The sequence below is a fragment of the Myotis yumanensis genome, unplaced genomic scaffold (assembly GCF_028538775.1).
Source record: "Myotis yumanensis isolate MYYU_CA2020_CCGP unplaced genomic scaffold, mMyoYum1.0.hap1 SCAF_14, whole genome shotgun sequence".
NCBI lineage: Eukaryota > Metazoa > Chordata > Mammalia > Chiroptera > Vespertilionidae > Myotis > Myotis yumanensis.
Window position 1 is genome coordinate 31,400,031 of NW_027223765.1, and position 26,263 is coordinate 31,426,293.

Below are 26,263 nucleotides of genomic sequence, written 5' to 3' on the forward strand. Positions count from 1 at the left end.
AAGGCTCAATCCCCAGTAGGGGGCATGTAGGAGGTAGCTGATTGATGTCTCTTTCTCTCTTGATGATATTTTTATCTCTCTATGCCTCTCCCTTCTTCTCTCTCTCTAAAATCAATAAAAATATTTTTTTTCAAAAGTAACAAGTTCTGGTCAGGATGTGGAGAAATTATAACTGTCATACATTGCCGGTGAGAATGTAAAAATATAAATGGTGCAGCTGTTTGGGAAACAGTTTGACATTTCTTCAGAAAGTTAAACAAAATTACCATAAGACCCAACAATTTTACTCCTAGTATACTCAAGAGAGTTGAAAATATATGGTCTATAAAACCTCGTACACAAATGTTCACAGCAACATTATTCCTAATAGCCAAAAAGTGGAAGCAACCCAAGTGTCCATTAATTTATAATGGATCCCATTTATATGAAAAGCCCCAAATAAGCAAATCCACAGATATAGAAAGTAGTTTAATGGTGGCCAGGGAGTGATGGCTAATGGGTTCAGGGTGTCTTTTGGGAGTGATGAAAATGTTCTGGAATTTGATAGTGGTTTTAGTTGCACAATCTTGTGCATATACTTAAGACTATTGAATTGTTCAATTAAAAATGGTGAGATTAATCGTAAATAAATTATATCTCAATAAAAATTCAAAAACAAAAAACAAGAGGGAGCCTTCCACAGATCAATGATGAAAATGTACTATAAATTCAGGAGTGAAGCTCAAACTCTGGCCTGGAGAACAGAGAAGAATAGGTTAAACTGAGCCTGGGAAAGCACGAAGGGGCAAAGATGTCTCTCATACATTGTTGGTGTCGGTATAAACTGGTACATTCATTTAAGTATGTGATTTAATAGTGTTTATCAAAAAAAAGGAAATACAACATCCAGCCTATGATCCAGGATTTTCGTTTGTAGGAATCTAAAATCAATGTGTGGCTGGCACAGTTAGTACCGAGTGAATGTTCTTCCTATTACAAAGATGATAATCATAGGGAGAAACAATAACTTATGCAATTAACTCCTGCAGCCAATTCAGCTCTCACTTCTGCTGAATTATTTTGTAAAAATAATAAGACAGTGTTTATGCCACAGGGTGGTATGACCATGGAATCTCTGCTCTTTTAATCTTTATAAGCTGCATAAAATGGAAGGTTCTCCCCTAACATATGAGGTCATTTCTAGAGATAAGGAGCTGATACTAACAGAAGAGTTAAAGATTCTCATGTAGAATTCCACCTCTTGTAAAAGTAGGGGTGGGAGTAGAAGGGAGGAAGCAGCTTGAGCCTTAGCCAAATCCCATGAAGCTGCAAAGCCAAGAAATATCCAGAGCGATTTATGCACGAAGCCTCATGAAAATCAGCAGTGACTGTACAGAAAATGACAAACCCAATGAGTACTGAAAGAGGTGCCTAAGTGAACCTACACCTTTTTTCCCTTTAATTCTTTCTCCAACTGGCAATTACCTTTCAATGGGCAGTGCTATTATTTATAAACACTGTGCTTTGTTCATCCAGTAAAGAGTTCTAACAAAGCAGAAAACACCCAAGGAGAAGACCACCACACCAGCCTACTTTTCCAATTAATCATACCCAAGCCTTTCAGCCTATAAAGACATATCCTAAAGTCAACTTGCCCGAGTTGCAGGGAGAGAGAAATCGCTTCTGAAATCCGCCTCATAACTCGAGACATGACAGCTAACCCTCCAAGGATGCTCAATGCCTTCATACTCCTTGGAGCTGGTCCTATGGGAGCAGGGAGTATCCATTAGCCCACCTGCCCCTAACCCCCAGATCTCAACCTCTCACCCACCCAGCAGGTGAGAGATGGTGGGGAGACAGGGATTGTGACATAAGCAAATGGCCTCAGGCTGATATATGTAAATGCCAGCCCAGGAGCTTCCTGGTAGGGACATGACCTGAGAAGTCCTCATAACAGCCAACCTCTTGCAACCTCCAAGGGGGAGGAGGAGCCCATCCAGGAGAGCTGACAGCAGAATTCCGGCAGATGAGGGCAGGTGACAATACTGGAGGAGTCATGGAGACGGCTATGTGTGTTTGCTCTCCCTGCTGCACATGGCAGAGGTGCTGCCCTCGCTTATGCTCCTGTCTGTGCTGCAAGTTCCTCTTCACCTCCGAGCGGAACTGCACCTGCTTCCCCTGCCCTTACAAGGACGAGCGGAACTGCCAGTGCTGCCACTGCACCTGCGCCGAGAACCCCAACTGCCACTGGTGCTGCTGCTCCTGGGCCAATGACCCCAACTGCAAGTGCTGCTGCTCGGCCAGCAGCAACGTCAAGTGCTATTACTATGAGAGCCGCTGCTGCCGCCACGTCACCTTCACGTTCCACAAGGGCCGCCTCAGGACCATCCGCGTTTCGTAAGTGCTGAGCACCCCAGGTGGGCCGCACTGGCTCAGAAAACTGGGGGCCCCCTGCTGGCTGTGGAGTCCACAGGGCAGGCCAGTGTCCCTGCCCCAAGTCCATTTCTCTGTCTGAAAGAAGGAGACCAAGAATTTTGTAAAATTAAGTGTGTCCTAAACAGTTCTTGACCACATATACACCTGAGTTTCAAATCCACGCTCCACCATCGTGTGCCTGCACATCATGCTCTCCTGAGCATCACTCTCTCACCTGAGCGCCACTCTGTCACCTGTGCAGAACAGTAACAGCTAGTGCTCTATGTTCAAGCAGTTTGCCAGGCACTGCCTGTGTGACCCCACGTAATCCTCGTCCTGTGCTCACCCTGCCTCATGCCTCTAAGAAGTCTGAGGAAAGCGAGCCTCTAAGAGGTTAAGTTGCCCAGGATCATATAGCCAGCCAGATGCACTCAGGATTTGAACCCAGAGTCTGTGTATTCTTAATTTTAAAATGCACTACTGTAAAACGGAGAGAATACATGCCATGACTCATGGGCATGAGGATGAATGCATGTGCTTTGTAATCTGCCATGTGACATAGAAAGATAAATTGCTCTTCTTCCTCCTCCTCCAAACTCTTGACATCTGCAATGCTTCTTGGAAAAGCAATCACTTCCACAGGGCGCTGCTGACCCATGGCCTACAGACAGGCCCAGGTGGTTGTGTATTCCTGCCAGCCTTCTCTTTGTTCCTATCCAGAGGGCATGCCACTGAGGGTCACAATCACTCTTTGAGGACATTAAGCCTCTGTATCAGGCATTGAATATCTTCCTCTTGCTCCAACCAAACCAGTCTTTTTATGTCACACATGAGGGGAGTCTGGAGTGCCAGAGACAGACTTCTTAGAGGCATAAGTTCAAAGTTTGGCGCTATGACAGGATTTGGAGAGGCAGGTTTGAAACCTTACAAGGTCAGAAAAGCACATCTGTGAGCAAAGGTTCAGTGAATTTGGGGGCGAATACGATCCATCTTGCATGTAAGCACTTAGTAGATGCTTAATGAACGTTACTCTCTGCTTGTGGTCCTCTTATGGTCCTTGCATGAGTAACAAACCCAGGAGTGTGGGTGCAGAAGTTCTAAGGTGTAGTGTCCACACCTCTCTCTCCTCTCAACTGCCCCATTTTCTGTGCATTGGCCAGGAGAGTCCCTGAGCCCATTTCAACAGAGGAGGAATGACACTGGTGCTTTGGGAAGATGTCTTAGGTCAGTAGCTCCCAAACTTTGCTTTGCATTGGAATCACCTAGGAATCTATATATAAAAAAGGCTAATATGCAAAGTGTCCCCGCAGGAGTTCGACTGGAAGTTCGATTGTTCGCTACGACGTGCACTGACCATTAGGGGGCGGCACGGACTGAAGGAGGGCTCCAGACAACAGCCAGCAGCCAGGGAAGGGAGGCCCTGACCGGCAGCTGGAAGGAAGGCCCCAGCTGGCAGCCGGAAGGCCCGGTTCGGCCCTGAGCCCCAGCCAGGCATAGGGACTCTACCCATGCACGAATTTCGTGCCCTGGGCTTCTAGTCTTTTTATAAAATAGTGATGCCTGGCCCCCATCCCCAGACATTCTGATTTTATTGGTCTGGAGTACCACCTGGGCATCAGAATTTTAAAAGTTCCCACTCCACCCCCAGTGATTCTATAATGCAGAATGGCCTGGGTAGCATAAGGAGGGAAGTCGGGTGATACAAAGAGAATCAGGTGGAGGAACAGGCCTGAATTTGGGAGAGGGAGAAAGCCATGCAGAGGAGCAGAGGCTGGATGTCTCAATAAGAAGATAAGACTGCTGGGCTAGATGATGGTGTTGGCATGAGATCACTGCTCCTGAATGCGCAGGTCTATGCCTGAGGCTTTCAGAAGACGGTCAGAGTTGCTATTACAAGTGTCAGGAGATTGGCTCTTGGTGCACGGAGGTTTGTCTTCCATCTGGCCTCTTTCCTGGTTTCTGAACCACCATCTCTCGTTCCCTCACCACTACTTACTGCTCAGCATCTTGCTCATCCCACCCCATTCTGGTCCATCCATCCCTCTCTGCCTTACTCACTCCTTTTCCACCTCCACCCCAGCTCCCTGGACCATTTACCACCTGTCTCTTAGCTCCTCTCTCTTTTCTCTTACCCCAACAACACCTTCCCTCCCTTCTTTCTGATTTTCAATGCTGTCTCCCTTTATATTACATCTTGATTCTCAGAGCCACCTTATCAAATTAGAGAGGTCCATGCAGCTAACAGGTGTACAATGGAGCTGTTCCTCCAGGTGATCCCTTCAGGACCCAGGCAGGAGGCTGGGAAGGCAGAGAGGGAACATGACTGAGAATATTGAGGCCTGCGTGCCTAGAGCCCAGCATCTAAATCCTAAGGTATGAGCTTTCCAGGTGCCTGAGACTCCACCAGGGGCACTCTCTGTCACCACAGGGCCATTCATTCCAGAATACTTAAGTAGCAACTTTGATTGTCTGGGATCAGAGATACAGGTCCCTGGCCAAGGGAATGGGGAAGGAGATAAGGGCTTATAGGGACTATAAGAAGGCAAAAGCAGAAGAGAACACACTCACAATGTCAGGACCAATACCCAAACATCTCTAATGTAAACAGAGGAAACGAAATAGAAACAGTCACAAATTGTGTATCTGGTATATGATACCTCCATCCCCACAGCTAATTCATTTATTTTCATAAATTGCTTTTCCCCAATTTGCACTTGAATTTTACAAGTATGCTTTTATTTTGTTCAGAATTCTTATAGTCCATGAAATCAGCCTCAGATATTAGACAAATAAAACACACACAGACAAAAACAGTACAAACACATACTTTCATGGTTTTGCTCATTGTTTTTCTCTACTGTGGACATCGGCTGGCTACTACCAGAGGGTGGTATTTGCAGTGGCCACATCTATGGAATGTTGTTTAGTAAGTACCAGCAGTTAAGCACTTATCATGGATTAGCTCATGCAGACTTTGTAAAATTCTCACAAAAGAAGTAGTATTGCGAGCCTCAATTTACAGATGAGGAAACTGAGAATGACAGAGGTTAAGAAATTCATCTCAAAATTGTACCTCTACTCTAGTGCATTCTATCATGTGCAATCTGCCCAGATCCTTAATTCTTACTTGCCTAGTGGTGAGACACCAGGTTTTAGGCTTCGCTCAAACACTGACCTCCTGGTCTCCTGGGAAGGACACTTTTCCCATCCTCTTTGTGTTCCATCCTACACAATAATGATGTCAATGCCCTCCAGGCAAAACCTACCAACACCACACCTGTAGTTGGACAAAAATGGATTCATTGCCTCATGGCAACAAGTGAGAACATGCACCATGGTTAAATGTGAGGTGTCTCAATAAGAAGGCATCAATAAGTTATTATAGGTTCACATTAAGTGAGGGTGAAGGGATGAATCTGCTGTTGGGCATATTAATAAATCGCGTCTAGAAGGTGGAAAGAACAGAGAGAGCCTAAGGCTGCAACTGGTGAAAAAGCAGCGGTCACTCCCATTAACCAGGAGAGGAGATGTTTGGTATTTGTGTGGTTTGGATAATGTTCTTGCTCTTGTCCGACTTTAAAGATGATGAAGTGGTCTTGTGTGTGCTTTGTTTCATCAGCGTCCCAGAAAGGCCTTGCCTGGTGTTGGTGTTCTGGGATATTGTTATGACCACAGAACATCAGAGTGGGCTGATATTGCCAGGCCAGTTTCCAAGGCTTTTCTCTTGCTCAAACTTAACAAGTACTTACTGAGTTCAGGGCTTCTCTCAGGTCTTGCAGGTATTCAATTCAATTGTAACCCGCAAGAAACCCCCTAGTGGGGGTACTAGTTTTATAATGAGGAAACGGGCAGAGACAGGTTCATTGACTTTTCTGAGGTCCCTCCACTTAAACACAGTGGAGGCAGGTTTAGAACCCTGACAGCCTGGCACCGAGCCCATGCTCCTCACCATCCCGCGGGCCTGCCTCTTGGGAGCCCCCCGCCACTTTCCAAGGTGGAGAAATGAAGCAAGCCCTGGAGCCCGCCTTCTGAAGCCCTCCCTGTGTTTGCTTCTCCTTTCAGCTCCAAAACCGCCCTGCGCATCGGGAGCAGCGATTCGCAATTGGATGAGATAAAGCCGACCACGTCGGGAAAAAGCCACCTGGTCGACCATCTCTTGTGTCCCATGTGCAACCGGCTGCGCCTGCATTCATTCATGCTGCCCTGCAACCACAGCCTGTGCGAGAAGTGCCTGCGGCAGCTGCAGAAGCACGCAGAGGTCACCGAGAACTTCTTCATCATCGTCTGCCCGGTGTGCAGCCGCTCGCACTGCATGCCCTACAGCCACAAGATGCAGCTGCCCGAGAACTACCTGCACGGGCGCCTCACCAAGCGCTACATGCAGGAGCACGGCTACCTCAAGTGGCGCTTTGACCGCTCCACCGGGCCCATCCTCTGCCAGGTCTGCCGCAGCCGGCACATCGCCTACAAGCGCTGCACCACCTGCCGCCTCAACCTGTGCAACGACTGCCTCAAGACCTTCCACTCGGACGTGGCCATGCAGGACCACGTCTTCGTGGACACCAGCACTGACGACCAGGACGAGAAGATCTGCATCCACCACCCGTCCAGCCGCATCATCGAATACTGCCGCAACGACGACCAGCTGCTCTGCAACTTCTGCAAGACCTCCTTACACAACGGCCACGACACAGTCAGCCTCATCGACGCCTGCTCCGAGAGGTCCGCGGCACTCTTCAGCGCCATTGCCAAGTTCAAAGCAGGTTCTGGTCCCCCTCTCTCCCCTCCTCTCCAGAATAGCACTGAACTAGGCTGCGTCACTGGCTTGGTGCCCATACCTGGCAACTACCACCAGCCGTTAACCTTCCTATGCCTTGGTTTTCTCATCTATAAAATAGGGATAAATAGTAATATCTCCCTCATGGTGTGATTATGAGGATTAAAAAAAAAAATTAAGAAGGAAGAAGGAAGGAAGGAAGGAAGGAAGGAAGGAAGGAAGGAAGGAAGGAAGGAAGGAAAGAGAAGCAGAGGGAAGGGGAGGGGAGGGGAGGGAAGAAAGAAGAGAAAAAATCTAACACACAAGAAATCCATAAAGATTCTATAATCCTAGATATAACCTTCGTGACTTTGGGCCCTATTTTCCCCTTTGAAAGATGGAGAGTTTGATCCTATGGTGTCCTGAAGTTCTGTGAGCCTTTCTAAGGTGTTCTGTCACTAGGTTCAAACTTGTTCTTAAGGACTCAATTCACTTTCTGGGGAGATGCCATGAATACGCATTTTAAACAGATCTCTAGGTAATTCAAAAGCCAGTGATCAGAGGACACCATTTGAGAAACTGGGCCCTGGAGAGAAGTCGAGTGTTTGAAGCTGTGGTGTCACCCCAGCTACACACCGGCACTGCCCAGGGAGCCTTACTAACTAGGACCAGCAGCAGTAGCATCTCACGGGAGCTGGGGAGATATCACCCCATCCTGTCTACATGGAAATCTGCATTTTTATCAGGATCCCTAGAAGATTCCCTGCATTTGTTTGAAACCTAGCTGCAAACTTCCTCCCCTGAATTCCTGAGCCCCAACTTAGGCCAATTTAGAGTCTCAGCAGGTGAGGCCAAGAGAAGAGCGGTTTTTACAGTTCCCCAGTGACTCTGGTGCTCACAGAGGGCTGAGAACCACAGCTGGAGCAACGGAAAGCACAGCCTTTGGAGTTGGACAAAAATTAGGGACAGGCTCTCATTTCTCCCACTTACTTGCTGTGTGACACTGGACAGTCACGTAACCTCCCTGAGCCTTTGATTCCTCATCTATAAATGGGAACAATATCTTCCTGGTAGAAAGATATGTGTAATATATCATAATATATGGATATGATCCATAATTTGTGTAATGCGTGGATCTGGCACATATAAATGTTTAATTTAAAATAATAGCTACATTTAAGTATATTGCCTGAAAGAGACCTTGACTGGACTTTTCTCTAAGACCAGCTCTTGCAAAGCTGTCATATTTGTAAGGGGGAGGGGTGCTTCTGGACTCCTCCTTCCTCCTCTCCTGGCGCTGCCCCTTTCCCCTCCTCTATGAAATTTTTATCCTGCCTCTCAGGATTTTGCTCTACTTAAGCTTAACTTAAGCTTAATCCCTAATAAAGCAAGAAGTATCCTATCCAAGTATCGTTGACAGTGAGTGACTATTGAATAGTTAAATAAATTCATGCATAAAGTGGAATTTCAGCTGCCATAAGTCACAGTAGGGCTTGCATTTGGGGAAGGCAGGGGGCATTCCTCAGCACCACTGCAAGGCCACCCTGAGAGTTTCCTGTTCAGCCCCCATCTGCTTCACCACCTCATTCTTTCTGGTCCAGTGGGAGGCAGGAGGTGGGCAAAGAAAATGGGGACTTCAGGAAGTAGGCCAGCGAGTAACCGTGCTGATAGCCCCTCCCCACACACACACAAAAAAAATGTTAGAACATGGGAAATAATGGCTTTCACTCAACAAATACCTTTCAAGCACCTCTACACATCCTGGTCATAGTAGTAACTAAGACAGCCTTGGGCCCTGTCCTCCTGGTCTGACAGAACTCCAGGGTTTCTCTTACTCAAATGCATGTTTTTGTGACAATGACCACCACCCACAAAGGTCCAGCTTACTATGGACCCATGACTAGGTTAAGAACCAAGTGCAAAAAAGACTTGATCACTCCACTCCTGAGTACAATTTGGTGAGGACTGTAGCTCAACTCACTGCAGAGGTGGCCCTTGATGGGAAGGAGCTTACTCTGGAATAGGCCACATGTCTTCAAGTTGCTACCTAATGCCTAAGTCCCTGTAAAGCTAGCAAAGGTGCCCATTTCACAGATAGAGACATGCTACGTGCTCTCCTGGGCTGCAGTATCATTGGATTTATGAGTGCCCTGCACATCCATGCCCTCTCATATTCATAGCTGTAATCCTAATGCCTAGGAAGGCATGTGCCATGGACAGGGTGTCCAGTCAATGTTTGTTGAATGACTAAATGAACTTAAAATCCAAATACCATGTGTGAGGATGCAGGATGGATTGGGTTCTCCTTAAAGTGTAACAGCAGACCCTTTATTGGAAGTAAGTGGGGGAAAGGCAAGAGAGGGAGCCCAGATGAATCCGAGAGAGTAGAGTCCCCCAGCAGAGAAAAAAGGCATGTGAAAGAGCAGCCCTGTTGTCAAGGGCTGCGTTTTTGGTGAATGAGGCAGGGCAACATTTAGAAGTAGTCACCAGAAATGTAGTCCTTTCTCCTACCCCTGCAAAAGCTTAGCCTTCACACAGGGAACACCAGTCACTTCCTGTTGTCACATCTTCTCAAGTCCAATTTGCTGACAAGTGAAGTCTGGTGAAAATTCGTATCAAGGGTGGCCTTGAACTTCCAACTTCAGACTCAAGGCCACAGGGATTACTGTTGTAAGATAGAAGTGTGCCAGGGAAGGGTGACTGTTATATCTGAGGGAAGTACTAGAGAAGGAGGAAGAGAGGAGTATACTGAGGAAGGCCAAGTGCATTTTATAAATGATTTTATGAAGTGCGTTCTGGTGTGTTTCAGCCAGCCTACAAGTGCCTTCCCTGCCTCCCCACCCACTTCCTTGGAGTCCAAGGTAATTTGCTCCAGTTTACTACAGGCTTTGACATTTGGGGAGATGAAAACTTTAACAGAAGTTACTAACTTGGTTGTTTTGCAGTCCGATATGAAATTGATAATGACCTTATGGAATTCAACATTTTAAAAGGCAGCTTTAAAGCTAACAAGGAGGCAAAGCGAAAAGAGATCAGAAATGGATTTCTCAAGCTACGCAGCATCCTACAGGAAAAGGAGAAACTGATCATGGAGCAGGTAGAGAATCTAGAAGTGTCCAGGCAGAAGGAGATTGAAAAATATGTGTACGTCACATCCACGAAAGTGGATGAGATGAACGGCCTGATCGCCTACTCCAAGGAAGCTCTCAAGGAGACAGGCCAAGTGGCGTTCCTGCAGTCCGCCAAGATTCTGGTGGAGCAGATCGAGGACGGCATCCAAAGCACCTACAGGCCCGACCCACAGCTCCGGCTACACTCCTCGCAATGCCTGCCCTTGGACTTTGCTGAGCTCTCCAGTGCCATCCATGAGCTCTTCCCCATGGGACCCAAGAAGGTATGCTCCTCAGGGGACTCCCTGCCCTCCCCCTATCCCACGCACTCAGAAATGATGATTGCCAGGAAGGTCACTTTCAGCACCCACAGCTTGGGCAACCAGCAGATATACCAGCGAAGCTCCTCCTCATTGTCGTTCAAAACCACCGGGGGAGAGAAGGTCAAGGCAGGTCTGGAGGCCTATGGGCGAGCGCAGTCCAGCGCACCTGCCAAAACCACAGATGGCCTCTACACCTACTGGAGTGCAGGGGCAGAAAACCAGTCTCTACAGAACAGCGGCAGCTTCCACAACTGGTACTCGTTCAACGAATGCCCTGTGAAAACCCCAGGCCCAATTGTTATCTACCAGACTCTGGTGTATCCAAGAGCTGCCAAGGTGAGAAAAAAAGCTCTAGGCTAGTGGTTCTCAACCTTCTGGCCCTTTAAATACAGTTCTTCATGTTGTGACCCAACCATAAAATTATTTTCATTGCTACTCCATAACTGTAATGTTGCTACTGTTATGAATCGTAATGTAAGTATCTGATATGCAGGATGGTGTTAGGCGACCCCTGTGAAAGGGTCGTTTGACCACCAAAGGGGTCGAGACCCACAGGTTGAGAACCGCTGCTCTAGGCTCTGTGGGGAAGGTGAGAGGGTATGGGATGTGGAATGGACGTGGGTAGGCATTAGTGCTTTGACCTCTGGGGTCTGGTTGCTCAAATTGGCGCCTCTGGACTCTTTGTGGTCAATCCATTCAAGAGAGATACATTTCTGAAATCTAAGCAGCCCAAGACTGGCTTAAAGCAAACAATGTAATTAACTCATAGGGAGAAATATGTCTAAAAGCCCAAATCCCACTTCAAAGGCAGCTTCTCTATTGAAAGAGAACCCAAGGCCAGAAGCAAAATAAGTTGAACAGACTGCTTGGAAAGTGTAGTATTTCCTAGAGGAAGGCCTGTAATAGTAGAGAGAGCCAGAAATTGGGATTAGAACTGCAGGTTCCATTATCTATCAGCTATAATTCCACTAAACTGCTACCATTCCTAAAGAAAATACCCAGACTCGGCATGATTTGGAAAGATTGGAGGATAATCCCCACTGGCATTCCAATTCTTATCTCATAAGATTCAACTTTTTGTGGGGAGTAGAGGGGTGGATCTCTCACAGACTCTACAATAGCCATCATCAGGCTTCAGGGTCATGACCTCTACTTGATTCTCTTGGCCTAATTAGACAAATAGCCTTTCCTTGTTAAATTCCTTTCAAATCCAGCTGAACCTAAATTGAACTGTTTGTAGAATACTCTGTTAAAGTCCAGGGAAGAAGAAAGATTAACATGAAACTAGAAACTAGATATTCTATTAGAGGATATCTTCTCTCGTCTTAGGATTCCCTACCAGGACATCTCCAAGGCCAGCCCACGGCCTGCTTCCCTGTGGCAGAGCTCACCCTTTGCCCCCATAATCTGAGAACACTTCCAAATACTTTTAGCTTCCTTGAAGTCTAAAGCAGGAGTGCTTAAATATGAATGTGCACTTGGGTATCTTGTTAAAATGCAGGTTCTGTTTCAGTGGGTCTCAGTGGGGCCTGAGATTCCTCATTTCTAACAAACATCTAGATGTTGCCATTGCTGCTGATCTGCAGGCCATACTTTGTATAGGGCCTTAAAACAATAAAATGAAAGCCAGATACAAGCCAAGCTATCCTTTTCCTCTCCCCTGAGACATCACAATCTATGTTTTAGAGTCTATAATTGATACTAAGAATGATCTTATGCTGCAACATGGAACATACCCTCCCATAAGCCATCAAAGCCAAGTATTTCTGCCCTTCACATAAGAGATACCACAACTGAGCAGCTAAACCTACACTTCCAAATGGTACTAGATCAGCAAAGCCTGCAGCTCAGGGATGACATCAGGTCTCATCTCCACGCAATCCAGACCTCTTGGGAGGCGGGCAGGCTCGTGCCCCAGAAGGAAGGGACTGGTGATGTCTGCTCTCTGCTTGGGCTTGGAGAACAGTCACACCATGCCACCTATTAGTGGTCCCTGAATGAGCTCAAGAAAGGAGCCTAACCCAGCCAATGTGGTTCGGCTGGTTGAGTGTTGTCCCATGCACTGAGAGGTCACCAGCTCAATTCCCAGTCAGGCCGCATGCCCAGGTTGTGGGCTTGATCCCCAGTAGGGCATGTGCAGGAGACAGCTGATCAATGGTTCTCTCTCATAGATGTTTCCATCTCTCTCCTTCTCCCTCTCTAAAAGGGTAATATGCAAATTGACCGAACGGCAGAACGACTAGTTGCTATGATGCACACTGACCACAGGGGGCAGACGCTCAACACAGGACCTGCCCCTAGCCCTCAGGCCCCGATCGCCCTATTGGAGCCTGCGGGCCAACCTCTCAGTCCCTTCCCCAGGCTGGCAAGCTCTGATCACCTGATAGTGAACAGGGAACCAGGGGTGGGTGGCAGTGGGAGGGGAGAGAGAGAGAGAGAGAGAGAACTAGAGGCCCAGTGCATGAAATTCATGCATGGGGGGGGGGGGGGGTCCCTCAGCCCGGCCTGCACCCTCTCACAGTCCAAGACCCCTTGGGAGATGTCTAACTGCCTCTCGCAATCTGGGACCACTAGCTCCTAATCACTCGCCTGCCTGCCTGATCACCCCTAACTACTCACCTGCCTGCCTGATTACCCCTAACCACTCGCCTCCCTGCCTGATCACCCCAACCATGCCTGCCTGATTGCCCCTAACCGCTTGCCTGCCTGCCTGCCCCTAACCACTCTGCCTGTCTGCCTGATCGCCCCTAACTGCTCACCTGCCTGCCTGATCATCCCTAACCACCTCTGCCTTGGCCCCGCTGCTGCAGCTTTGTCTGAAAGGATGTCTGAAATGACATCCAGAGGGTCATTTGGCTGTCTGGTCTAATTAGCATATTATGCTTTTATTATTATAGATATATTTTTAATTCTAAAGTTTAAAAAAAAAAGAGCCAGAACCGGTTTGGCTCAGTGGATAGAGCGTCGGCCTGTGGACTCAAGGGTCCCGGGTTCGATTCCAGTCAAGGGCATGTACCTTGGTTGCGGACACATCCCCAGTGGGGGGCATGCAGGAGGCAGCTGATCAATGTTTCTCTCTCATTGATGTTTCTGGCTCTCTATCCCTCTCCCTTCCTCTCTGTAAAAAATCAATAAAATATATTTAAAAAATAAATAAATAAATAAATAAAGTTTAAAAAAAAGAAAGGAGCCTACACAGGAAAATCTAGTCATGTCATAGACTGTCAAGAGAGTGATATTTGATGGGAAAATATCCTTGATCCCTATGTTAGGATCATGGAATGGAATTCACACAGAAATCATAGTGCTTAATAATGCAGAAGATGAAATCTCTCAAATGATGGTTGACTAACAGTCCCCTTTAGGCTTTTGGCATAGAAAGTATTCTTAAAATTTGAGTTATGTATCTTAAAAATCCTAAGGAGTTTTTATAAAACTCAATTTTACTTTCAGAAATTCCTCCCAAGGAAATGATTAAAAATTCAGATCAAGATTCATGCCCAAACATGTTTATTGCACCATTATTTATTAAAGGATAACATTAGAAACAACTTAAATGTTCAACTATAGAAGGACTAAATCATTTGTGGGGCAGTTATTAAAATGGTGCATTACTGAATTTTTAATGATGCAAGGAAATATATAATAAGTGATATAAAGCAGGAATCAAAGTAATAGAATCCAAATTACATGTATTTCTGTGTTTTTATATATTCAAAAATTGGGAAAAAATCATAATTATTCATTGAATTGTGGGATTATATGTAATATTTATTTTCTTCCCTTATAACTTTTCTGTATTATCTAAGTATTTCACAGTGAGTACATTTATTTTGATAAGCATAAAAATAACTTTCATTAAGTTTTAAAAGCAAAAATTAAAAAAACCCTCATTGGCACAGACAATAGTATGGTGATTACCAGAGAGAAAGGGGGTAGGGGGGAGATAGAAAATAAATGGTGATGGAAAGGAAACTTCATTTTGTTCTTGAAACACAATAGAATATACAGATGATGTGTTGAAACACAATAGAATATACAGATGATGTTCTTTATGTTCTTGAAACACAATAGAATATACAGATGATGTGTTGTAGAATTGTATACCTGAGATCTGTATAATTTTATTAAGCAATGTCACCCCAATAAATTTAATAAAAATTTATAAATAAAAAAAAGAAGAGACTCCAAAGAACTCTCTTACCCCCTCTGCCATGTGAGGACACAGGGAGAGAAAGGATGTCTATGACCCTCGAAATAGGCCCTCACCAGACACTGAATCTGTAGGTGCCTAGATCTTGGACTTTTAGCCTTCAGAACTATGAAAAATAAATGTCTGTGTGTTTGTTTGTTTTTAAGAGTAATTATAAATTAATTTTATAAATACTACAACATTTATTAAAACGTAAATAAAGCATGTAATATCTATTTAAAAATACAATTATTATAGACTATTTATATGCCAGGTACAATCTGCCAATTGATACTTGTTAATATATCTCTTCCCAAGGATTAATATTTTATGCTTTGAGTATGAACATATATCCTCCATTGCTTAAATAAGTCAGTTCACCTCTGTGGGGCTCTGGGTATTTTTGGTATGTAAAATAGAGGGTTGGAATATATACACTTTTCATCTTGTAGGATTCTGTGCTTCCTTTGGAATTTGCCAAAAGTAAGGTTTCTGAGCCGCAACTGTAAAATGGGATAATAAAATCTCCTTCCCAGGGGGTTGTGTGGATGAAGTGAGTTAAGAATGTCTGGCACAATCTGATGCATGATGGGTATGTAATAAATGGTGGTGTTAGGAGGACTACGGTCACCTCCATGGAACAGAACTTAGAAGAGCATCTTTCTGTTCTTGAAACACATCACAAGCTTCAGTCAGGCCTCATAACACAGCCTTTCACTACTGTTGCACAAGATCTAATTCAAAGTCAGCAGCCAGAGGTGGTGGGGTCAGCTTAAACTCCCCCCACAGATAGTCAACGACACAAATCTTTATGGGAGAGAAAGCTGAAAGGTGTGTGCTAGGACCACACCCACATGTTCATTTCTCCATAGGTTTACTGGACATGCCCGACAGAAGACGTTGACTCTTTTGAGATGGAATTCTATGAAGTCATTTCTTCCCCTCCAAACAATGTGCGGACAGAGCTCTGTGGACAAATTCGGGACATAACGCAGCAGAGTCTGGAGCTGCACAACCTGACCCCCAACACCGAGTATCTGTTTAAAGTCAGAGCCATCAATGATAGTGGTCCTGGGCAATGGAGTGACATCTGCAAGGTACTGTGCACATTCCTTTCAGACAGATTTTCATTGTAAGCTCTGGATGCAGGCAGGTCTGCTAGGATGATCATGATGCCACAGAACCCACCCTGTCTGTGGCTGCCCCTTCTAATCCCAGAAAACTTAACTCAGGGCCTCAACCGACTTTGCGAATGTGGCCTAAGAATCAGTTTTAAAAAAATAAACACATTTGTGCTAGGCATTGTGTTAGGTTGTAGAGATTCAGAGGAAAATAAGACATAATTCTTGCCTTCAGAGTCTAGTAAACAAAGAGTCATGGTGTGAGAAGGACAAAAAAAAGGGGGTGGGGTTACCTGTTAGCCCTGGTGGTGACTGAAAGTAAGGATTAGGTGTCAGATTTAACAAATACAAATACAGGATGCCCAATTAAAGTGAAACTCGGGCAAACAACAAATATTTTTAGTATATGTGTATTTGGGATATAGATATGCTAAAAAAATTCACTTGCTGCTTAGCTAAAAGTCAAGGAAAGCCACTGAAAGGGTCAGGATGGACGCCACAAAACAAGGTGCCAGGTGATTCCTGCGCTCTTTGTGATGCAAGGCTGGCTCTTCCATAGAGCCCCAGGGACATACATTCATGAGTATAATTTTATGGATATTCAGAGGAGGAAAGGAAGACAAATACCAAGACTGGGCAGAGCTATCTTACAGTACAACAATGACAGTATTCTTTGCAGTTTGAGTAGATTATGTTTTCATCAGGAATTTTTTAGAAAGAAAGAGATTAAGTCCATCCATTTCAGCTTTTGAAAAGGGAAATTTATATAGATAAATAGAACAAACTGATGTTTGCCAGAGGGGAGGAGAGTTGGAGGACTGCATGAAAAGGGGGAAGGGATTGGGAAGTACCAAGTGGTAGTGACAAAATAGTCACAGGGGTGTAAAATACAGCCCAGGGAACATAGTCAATAACATTGTAAAAACTATGTATGGTGCCAGGTGGGTACTTGAATTCTCAGGGGGATCACTTTGTAAATTATGTAACTGTCTAACCACTCTACTGTATACATGGGAACTAATATAATATTGCATGTCAACTGGAATTGAAAAATAACATATTTTAAAAAGGGAAATTTATAGTACAAAGAGAGGGGAGTCTCATGAAACTACTTCCAGCCAGGGTGTGCATATGACACCCAAGGGAACTAGAAGGTCATTGTCTCTCAGTCTCAGTCTCAATCAATCTCTCTCTCTCTCTCTCTCTCCAACTGGTGACATTCCCTTTCTTTCTGGTCCATTGTTTGCAGAAGAGAATCTGATGGGTTGCTACCTCTAGTGATAAAAGGAAGCAGGAGGTAGAGTGTGAACAGGAGTCTACCAGTAGCAGGCCTCCTGCAAGGAGCAGCGGGGAGGCTCTCTACTCCCTCCAGATAGCCAGCTCTTGGGATCATGCTCTGTTTCTGGAGCCCAAGACCCCCATGGGCCCCCTCCTTCTCCCCCAGAGGTCAGACACCCACATAGGAAGGAAGTGGGAAGGAAAGGCTGTTTCTCCTGCCATACCCCAGCCAGTCACTGTGTTGGTCAGTTGCCCCAGAGCCCTTCTTGTTGCTACTCTTCTCTGCAGAGCCTGGACACCCACAGCTGCTACCACATTTCACAGCATGTCCTCTGACCATGATTTTTACTTCAATCTAATGTCATCTGCCTTCTCATTTAAAAAAAAAATTTCCTCAAAAATGTGCCCATGAAGAGCACTCAGTACTGTTACTAATTTTTTTCAGTGTTATCCTCTGACGTTTTTATTTTTTAAACATATTTCTGTTGATTTTCAAGAGAGAGGAAGGGGGAAGGGGGAGGGGGAGAGAAACATCAATAAGAGAAACATCTACCAACTGCCTCCTGCATACCCCCTACTGAGGATCAAACCTGCAATCCGGGCATGTGCCCTGACTGGGAATCAAACCAGGGACATGGGACAAAGCTCAACCAACTGAGTCACACCGGCCAGGGCTGCTCTGTCATTTTTAGATGCTAGGGAGAGAGATGTTGGCTTTAAGTAGATGTTTTGTCATCCCTCTTTAACTCCTTGAGAACGGAAGTCATGTCTGATTCATCTTTCTTTCTCCCACAATGCTTACCGCAGCATGTGCACAGAGCAGGCTCTTAATGGTTATTGAGTGAATACATGAGTGAAATGTGAGCAAACAAATGGATATATGAATGGATGTCTAAATTAAAGAGTGAAGAAATAAATTGATAGACAAAATTAATAATTACAAAGTAGCAAAAGCTGCCTGAAAGCTCCCAAGTGTCTTACACAATCAGTCAGGAATAACACTCCCCCTGAAATGGTGTGTATGTGATTAATCTGCCCTCCGTGTCTGGGAAGAAAACTCATCGCAATCCTTTTGCTTTTTAACACAATTTCTAAATGAGCAGAGCACTAATTAATGAGGTTTTCTGGAGGCTTCATTTTTACCAGAGTCACAGAGCTACAATATAGATTTTTCCTTCAGAAGTAATTCTTCTCCCTCTCTGTGATTGTATTAGCATTCCAGGGGAACACTGGCTTCCTTAACATTTGTCATGATTTGCATAAGTAAAGGCTTCAATGGCAAATGAAAATAAGATGGTGTGTCTGAATGACATTTATAAAGCTTCATAAAAGTAATGACTTCAGCTCTTTCCTATAAAATCGAAATATTTTTCCTTTGGCATCAGTTCAGTGCAGGTATTCCTGAAAGGTTTCATTTAAAATGATGTAATGAGGCAGCAGAATCATTGCTTCTCTGAAATGCAATATTTCTATCAGATGTACTTTTGTAAAGGAAGTGAAATAGCACCTTTTGTATTTGATTTTCATAGTCTGGGGCTTGTTGATTTTTTTAAAGGGATTTTATTTGAAGTGTAGCACGTGAAGCATGAAAATTAACTTTAATACTTTTTAAAGGTGCCATTTATTGAAGGCAACGCTGTGTCAGACGCTGTACAGTCATGATCACTGATCATCTTAACTACTTGGCAGGTGGGGAGTTACAGCCTCCATTTTACAGATAAGGAAACTGAGGCTCACAGAGATGGAGTGTCTGGCCTCAGGTAACTCAAAGGAATTGAGTGGGAAGCTAGGTCTCCTCCAAGGCAGGAGCGCTTTGCCCCCGTAAACCGTAATCAGGTGCAGGGCAGGCTCCGCCCTGGGGACCTGGCACCTCATTCTGGGAGAACGTCATCCAAGCCAACAGCAACGAGAGCCAGACTTTTGTTTCTTTGAGAGGCGAGAACGTGCATTGGGAAGAACATTGGACTTGGGCTGGTGTACCCAACGCCGCCAGGCTGCAAGTGCTGTGAGGCCAGACCCCCTGCTGGCCTTACTCACCCCCCTTGGCCCACAGTCCCGGCTGTGAGCCTCTAACGTCCAAGACCCTAATGATATTTTTGAAGGAATGGAGAAATCTGTTTGTAGGCAAGTCCTCTACCCTTTGGCCTCAGTTTCTCCTCCTGCTCTTCCTCTCATCCTCAATGTACCTGCTGACCATCATCCCCATTTCTGGAAATGGTCTCCTTACTTTGCCTGTCTCCCTCTGACTTCAAATCACAGCAAACTTCCAAGAAGTCTCCCCATGACAAAGGTAACTTTCCATCTATGCACTGGTTTCCTGTTGCTGTTGAAACAAATTAGTGGCTAAAACAACATAAATGCATTTATTATCTGACAGTCTGGAGACCAGAAATCCAAAATGGGCCTTTTTGGGTAAAATCAAGGTGTCGTCAGGGCTGTATTCCTTCTGGAGGCTCTAAGAGAACATTCCTTTTCTTTCCTCTTCCAGCTTTTAGCAATCGCCCACATTCCTCAGTTCAGGGCTCCTTCCTCCATTTTCAAAGACAACATCGTTAGGCTGAGTCCTCACCCTGCCATCTCTCTGGTTCTCGTTTGCCTTAGACCCACCTGATGATCCAGAATAATCTCCCTACCTAAAGGCCAGCTGAGCACCAACTTAATTCCCCTTTGCCATGTAACATAACATAGTCACATGTTCCCGGGACTGGGACAGGGACATCTTCAGGGGACATTATTCTGCCTACCACAGTCTGTAAATCAGATGACCCAAGTTACAACAGATTTGGAGGTAAAAATTCAGACCCAACAATAGTCAAACTGGCACTGTTCTGGGTCTTTCTTCAGGAAATGCGCCACCCCGCCCCCACCCATCCTCTCAAATTCCTTCTCTGTCTGTACTGGAGTTCCCCCCACCCCACCCTGTGTCTGACTTGTGCACAAGTGGTCTTGCTGGCACTCTGAGTCTCTGCAGGGCTGCTCCCTCCCTGTTCGCTGCCTTCAGGATGGAACTCAGCCATAGATCAGGGTCTCCTGGCCTTCCTGGGCATCTTACCTGGCTTCCACACAATGCTGGTTCTGGTTTATCCTCTGTCCCTACTGCAGAGGCTGGGGAGGACCAAGACCCCATCTGAGCTCACAGCCCAACACTGTCATCAGCTCCCCTTCACACGAGGTGCCTTAAAGAACATGTAACCTAGTCTGTAAAAGCCCAATCCCACCACAAATTAGTTGTGAGACTTTAGAAAAACTACCCAATCCTTCTGAGCCTCAGTTTCTTCATCTATAAGATGGGGTCAGTGATACCTGCCTTGTGTGATTGTCATGAGTTGTTAATGAAATGACGTGCGTAGCACCTGGCACACAGCAGGGGCCCACCCCCGGCGAGCTGCGGTTTCCAGGTGGCTGACGCCTTGGCTCTTGGCTTCTGCTTGCAGGTGCAGACACCCGATGGGCATGGGAAGAACCGAGCTAAGTGGGGCCTGCTGAAGAATATCCAGTCTGCCCTCCAGAAGCGCTTCTGAGCCCCTCACAGAGCAGGCAGCAACGTCAGAGACACACCACAAAATAGACATATAGACACACACATACGTATATGTATTTTCTCACCACGTGCTTCAATGAGGCTGCAGATGATGTTCCAGAACCAGAGCTGTTTCAGCAGGAATCTTCTAAGAACTAGTAAAAGGAAATGCCTGATGCCATGCCTCGCTGTTTGTTCATTATTATGACACAAAGAAAATAGTCAGCAAGTCTCCATGTGGCCATTAGCTCAGGTATGGCCCTAAGTCCAGAATTCTGTGATGTTTTGTCTGCAGCTCCGCCAGGCTGCTGGTGGTGAAAGGGCGCTCTGTGAGTCAGGCCCTGCTGTGCATTCTAACGCTAGTCTAACCAGCTTTCAGTGTGTGGACAAGTCGCTGACGGGCAGGGAGCTCATTACCTCACCATGCAGTCTATTTCAATATTAAGCAGCCACATTGTTAGAATGTTTTTCCAAATTACTGGGCCTGAACTTGCCTTTCCATAACTTTAATCCATGGCCTGAGGTCTGCCTGAGTCATAAAGACTGAGAACTCCCCCTCTTCTCCCGCTCTACTCCTCTGGGCCCCAGAGCAAAGGAGGAGCAGGGAATGCCTAGTCCGAGGCTCCGCTGTGAGGGTTTTTTTCCTTTATTGAATAAGATATTATAAATGTGTCCTTACCCTCCCAATGTCCCCTTATCCCCCCAATCCTGCCCTCACCCTCACCCCCTGTTGTCCACATCCATCACTTATGCTTATATGCATGCATACAAGTCCTTTAGTTGATCTTTCCCCCTCTTGAAGCAAGGCACCGAAAGCACGGCAGAGTCACACGTCAGCTACAGTCTCACTGAGCTTGTCCTGGCCCTTCAGACAATATGAAGCCCCCAGTGCTTCTTTTTTTTAAAAAAAAAATATACATTTTATTGATTTTATAGAGAGAAAGGGAGAGGGATAGAGTTAGAAACATTGATGAGAGAGAAACTTCTATCAACTGCCTTCTGCACGCCCCCTACGGGGGATCAAGTCCACAACCAAGGTACGTGCCCTTGACTAGAATCAAACCTGGGATCCTTCAGTCCACTGGCTGATGCTCTACCCACTGAGCCAAGCCAATTAGGGAGCCCCCAGTGTTTCTTGCCTGTCAAGGCCCCATCTGTCTGGAATGACCCTCTTTCTAGAGCACACCCCATTTCTGATCCTGTTCAACCACTTCTTCCAGGCTTACTCTCCAGGTGGGGGTGACATGTCCCTCCTGCCACCCCTTCCCCTAAAGAGACAGGTTTCGAGTATTCCTGCCCATGGTCCTCAGGAGCTCTCCTTGTCCCCAAGCAAAGATGGTGTCTCATTTATTCTGTCCCAGTGCCAGGCTCAGTGGGGATCACATTGCACGTTGGTACCGGGGAGAAAGGCCCTGGAGCTAGGAGGCAGGCACACACGCTGACCCTCCTCTGAACACCCACCTGCTACGTGTCTGTTTGCACAGACTTGGGCGAGAATGCAGAAAGGCATAGCAGTCGCTGATCTCCACTTCCTCTGATCCCATCCTGTTCGTGAGCTGTCCCACTGGCAGCTGCCCCCTGGCCAGCCCACCTACCTTCACTCAGAGGACTGCTGCTTTGCAACCCTTTATTTTGTCCCCAGGCTCAGCATCAGAGTCAGAAAAGGCCTTTCCCTCGAGGGAGGGCCCTAGTGAGGACCTTCTGATAATGTGGAATGAAGCCAAGCAGATTCCTGCCCTGTCCCCCACAGCATTACAAGAAGAACTGCCCCGGGGGCTTCGTTATGATCCCATTACTGTAAATGATGGCTCAAATCCACCATCAGGTTTGGTATTACCATATAATCATTTCCATAAAAGGCTTCAGAATTAGCATTAGCACAGGGAGCAAATTAAACGACATGCCAGCAGGGATTTTACTACTGATAAACCAAAATGAAATTACACTAAAAAAATAGAATGGTATGAATGTTGCATTACAGTGATCACACCTACTCACAGAGCCAACCGGGAGGGCAAGAACCAGGCAAGCCACAGCACCCAGCTCCTGCCTCTCTAGAGAACCCGTGAACTTTAGTGCAAGGACCACGACAGCTAACTGGACTCGCTGAGAGGCCCCCTTAACCAACAGTTGAGCCATCCTACCAAATGCAACATGGAATTCTTTTTTAAAAAATTACACTGTAGCCGAAACCGGTTTGGCTCAGTGGACAGAGCGTCAGCCTGCGGACTGAGGGGTCCCAGGTTCGATTCCGGTCAAGGGCATGTACCTGGGTTGCAGGCACATCCCCAGTGGGAGATGTGCAGGAGGCAGCTGATCGATGTTTCTCTCTCATCGATGTTTCTAACTCTCTATCTCTCTCCCTTCCTCTCTGTAAAAAATCGATAAAATATATTAAAAAAAATTACACTGTAATTAACAAATACCGTTGTATTCGTTTTATGTGCCCAACATAATGGTTTGCTATATGTATATATTGTGACAGGATCACCACAATAAATTGAGTTCACATACCTCATCATACATAGTTACAGGATTTTTTTCTTATGATGAAGACTTCAGATCTCTCCTAGCAACTTTCAAACACACACTACAGTATTGTTAACTGTAGTCCCTATGCAGTACATTACATCCCAGGACTTATTTATCTTATAATTGTGTGCCTATACCTTGTGATCCCCTCCCCCCACTTGTTCTCCCCCAGCCCAAGACTGGATTTCTTAATGGCACAGAAACCCCTGCACATCATTTGGTCGCTGAGGTTATGAATCACATGGAGTCCCCCCTCCTGGCACCCTTCCTGAGGTATAAAAAGGGAGGCAAGGATCTGGTTTTAACACTATCTCTTCACTTGACACTAACTTGCTGGAGACCTCGAGCAAGTCCCTCTCTCACTCTGGGTGTCAGCATCTTCATCTATACAGTGATGTGGTTTGATCAGATATTTTACAGATGATCTTTAAGAAAATGAGAATGATGCTCCTAGCCCTGCCTGCCTCTCCGGATTGTTGTCAGATTCAAGTGAGTAATGGAAGTGAAAGCATGTTGCAAAGTAGAAAATAACCTTTAAAAGTATGAAGATGCTTGAGGGACAAGTGAGTGGAATCAAATAGAAGCCGCTGATTCGGTCAGAAACACAGAAACCACACCAGTCCTTTTAACAGAGAGAATTGAATGTGGGTGTTGGTTAAACAGATATTGGGGGACTGAGGACAGAAAAGGGACACTGGGCTAGCACAGAGGTGGCAATTTCAGGGAGCCACTGTCACCCCAGGACTGGGTGACTGAGGGGAGGGGGAGGAATTCCTTAACTGGAAGCCCAGAGGAGGAGCCCTGCTGAGCTGGGACCAGATCCCTGAGCAGGAGCCATGCCAGGCTGGCGCTGGTGGATCTGAGGGAGTTCCAGGAGGCCGGGTCTGGGGGTGTAAGGAAAAGCTGGAAACTGACAGCAACAGCTAACCTGCCCAGAAACTGCTGCAATGACTCCGCCCAGATGAGTGAGCAAGACAGAAAGCAGCACTTTCCTTCTGCCCCTTCGAGGCTCCCTCTGGCGCCCCCTAGTAGCAGGGCCTCCTGGGGCCAGTGGCAAGGGACAGGTGCCATCTGCAGATCCACATTCCCGCATCACAGACCGAGTCCAGAGAGGCAGGGTTATTTCATGATCAGCACAGTCATTCTGTAGAACTAAAACTCAAAGGATAGGCCTGGCTGGGACACCAATTCAGGAGTCACGGGTGGGCGTGACCCAGCCATCTTCACTAATGCCATCAAGTGCCTTGAACTCAGCTATGCTCTGCAGAGCAACCTAGAGAGTCACGAAGCTAGTTCTGTCTTTAGGCTGCTTCCTAAACTCAAGACAGTCACAGGGCCAACTGGAAAGGACTTGGGCATTTGGATATGTCACTTTGCCTCTGGAGCTATGGGTCCCACTGGAATTGCCTCTGTGGAACTTCTGAAAATGCAGATGCCCAGGTCCCACCCCAGACCCACTGATCAGATTATGCAGTGCAGGGGCCAAGAAAGACATTTGTATTTTCTAAAAGCCTTAGCGATTCTGAGGAACAGCCCTTTCCCAGGCCAGCAAGCATTTGGGACCCACGAGACGGTGGCCAGAATTGTTGGGAGATGGTTCCTGGCTATAGGAGGTGCAGAGTTAGCTTTTGAAGAATGGGCAGGAGCTGGGGAAGGTGCGGGCCAGAGGAAAGGCTGCTGTGAGGACAGCTTGCAGAAGACCAGGCGGCAGGAATGAATGGAGAACTGGGTACAATAGGTACTGAAAAAAGGCTCATTGATTTGAGTTGTGACCCATAACTCTCAAAACATAGAGAGGGAGACATGGTGAGTGAGAAACAGGTTATGTGGGGACATGTTGATGTTTAAACCATTGTCATTTCAACAGGTGCCCCACTCCCAAACAAATAACGTGTATCACAGGGAGCAAAGAGATAATGAACACCAAGGGGGTAGGGGTACTCCTACACACAGCATCCCTATGTCTGCCCACTGCCATGTCTTCCTGGTTAAGACCACCACCAGCACCCAGCATCCATACTCAGCTATGCCACACACACACACTCAAACTCACAGGGCACGTCAGCAGATGCACACTGGTTTACACACAAGCGCACACACAGATGCACATGCATACATTCCACATTCACTGCCTCTGAATCATGTCATCCATTCAGAGCTCAGCGAAAAGTTCCTGAACCAATAGGGACCCACCTTGAGGCTGGAAGGACCAGAAGATCAAAGAGGTGTGGTTCTGACAGAATACTTCAATATCTGCCACAGGAGATAGGATGGGGGAAGGGAAGGCTTGACATGATGGGAGGGGTGAAGGGGGGCATTTCCCTGTCACCTCAGTTTCCAAATGATCTCTGAGGCCGTTTTGGTTGGAAATCAAAGGGTTTCTTTGCAGCAAACGACCAGAAGAATCAGATGGTATAGAAGTTCTCAGAAAAGCGAATACATTCCAAGGCAAATCACTGACTGCATCTAAGAAAAGGTGCCATTTGCTGAGAAGCCCAAGAGACACATGTTACTGCAACGCTGAACCGGGCCCGGACGGGTAAATTTTTTATAGCAAGATGTAGAAGTAGGAAAAATAAGGGTTCAAAACAGAGTTCTTCAGATGCTGTGAATCTGTGCGTGACTTCATTTCCATCCCTCTAATTCCACTAGGAGCTACAATTTCTAAATTTCCCTTCAGGAAAAACAAAATCATTTAGCTCAGAAGTAATGCTTTCTATATAAAACTGTAGCTATTCCAGAGTTTATTTCTTTGATTTTTTTTTCCTTCTAAGAAAAATCAAAATAAAAGGAGTCTTTCGTCTTCAGAAAGCCAGACCTGGGAAGTTTCTCTCTGAGCACCAAAGCAAACAACAGTCACTCAATAAAAACTGACCAAGTGCTGCGTCAGCCTGGTCCTGGGCACGTGGAGCAAACTGAGCAGGCTCTTCCCGCCATGAGCTTCCACACGTGAAACGCTGGGAGGAAATCAAGTCCAACCTCTATGGGGCCTCTGGTGCCCAGGCCAGGATTCACGGAAAGCGTGGAACATCCCTGT

The 26,263-nt window shown here is 46.1% G+C and overlaps 1 protein-coding gene across 1 annotated transcript; it reads left to right on the forward strand.

Annotated features, from left to right (window-relative positions):
• The first annotated feature begins 2,035 nt into the window (after window positions 1-2,035).
• On the forward strand, window positions 2,036-20,695 carry TRIM42 (tripartite motif containing 42). Its single transcript, XM_070391344.1, has 5 exons — window positions 2,036-2,376; window positions 6,457-7,157; window positions 10,096-10,919; window positions 15,648-15,872; window positions 20,609-20,695. Exons 1-5 carry the CDS (start codon window positions 2,036-2,038, stop codon window positions 20,693-20,695), a joined length of 2,178 nt encoding a protein of 725 aa, XP_070247445.1.
• Window positions 20,696-26,263: the final 5,568 nt, after the last annotated feature.

Coding starts and splice junctions, on each gene's coding strand:
- TRIM42 (XM_070391344.1), top strand. CDS start 2,036: ATGGAGACGGCTATGTGTGTTTGCTCTCCCTGCTGCACATGGCAGAGG. Junction 10,920..15,647: donor TGTATCCAAGAGCTGCCAAG/GTGAGAAAAAAA, acceptor ATTTCTCCATAG/GTTTACTGGACATGCCCGAC. Junction 15,873..20,608: donor AATGGAGTGACATCTGCAAG/GTACTGTGCACA, acceptor TTCTGCTTGCAG/GTGCAGACACCCGATGGGCA.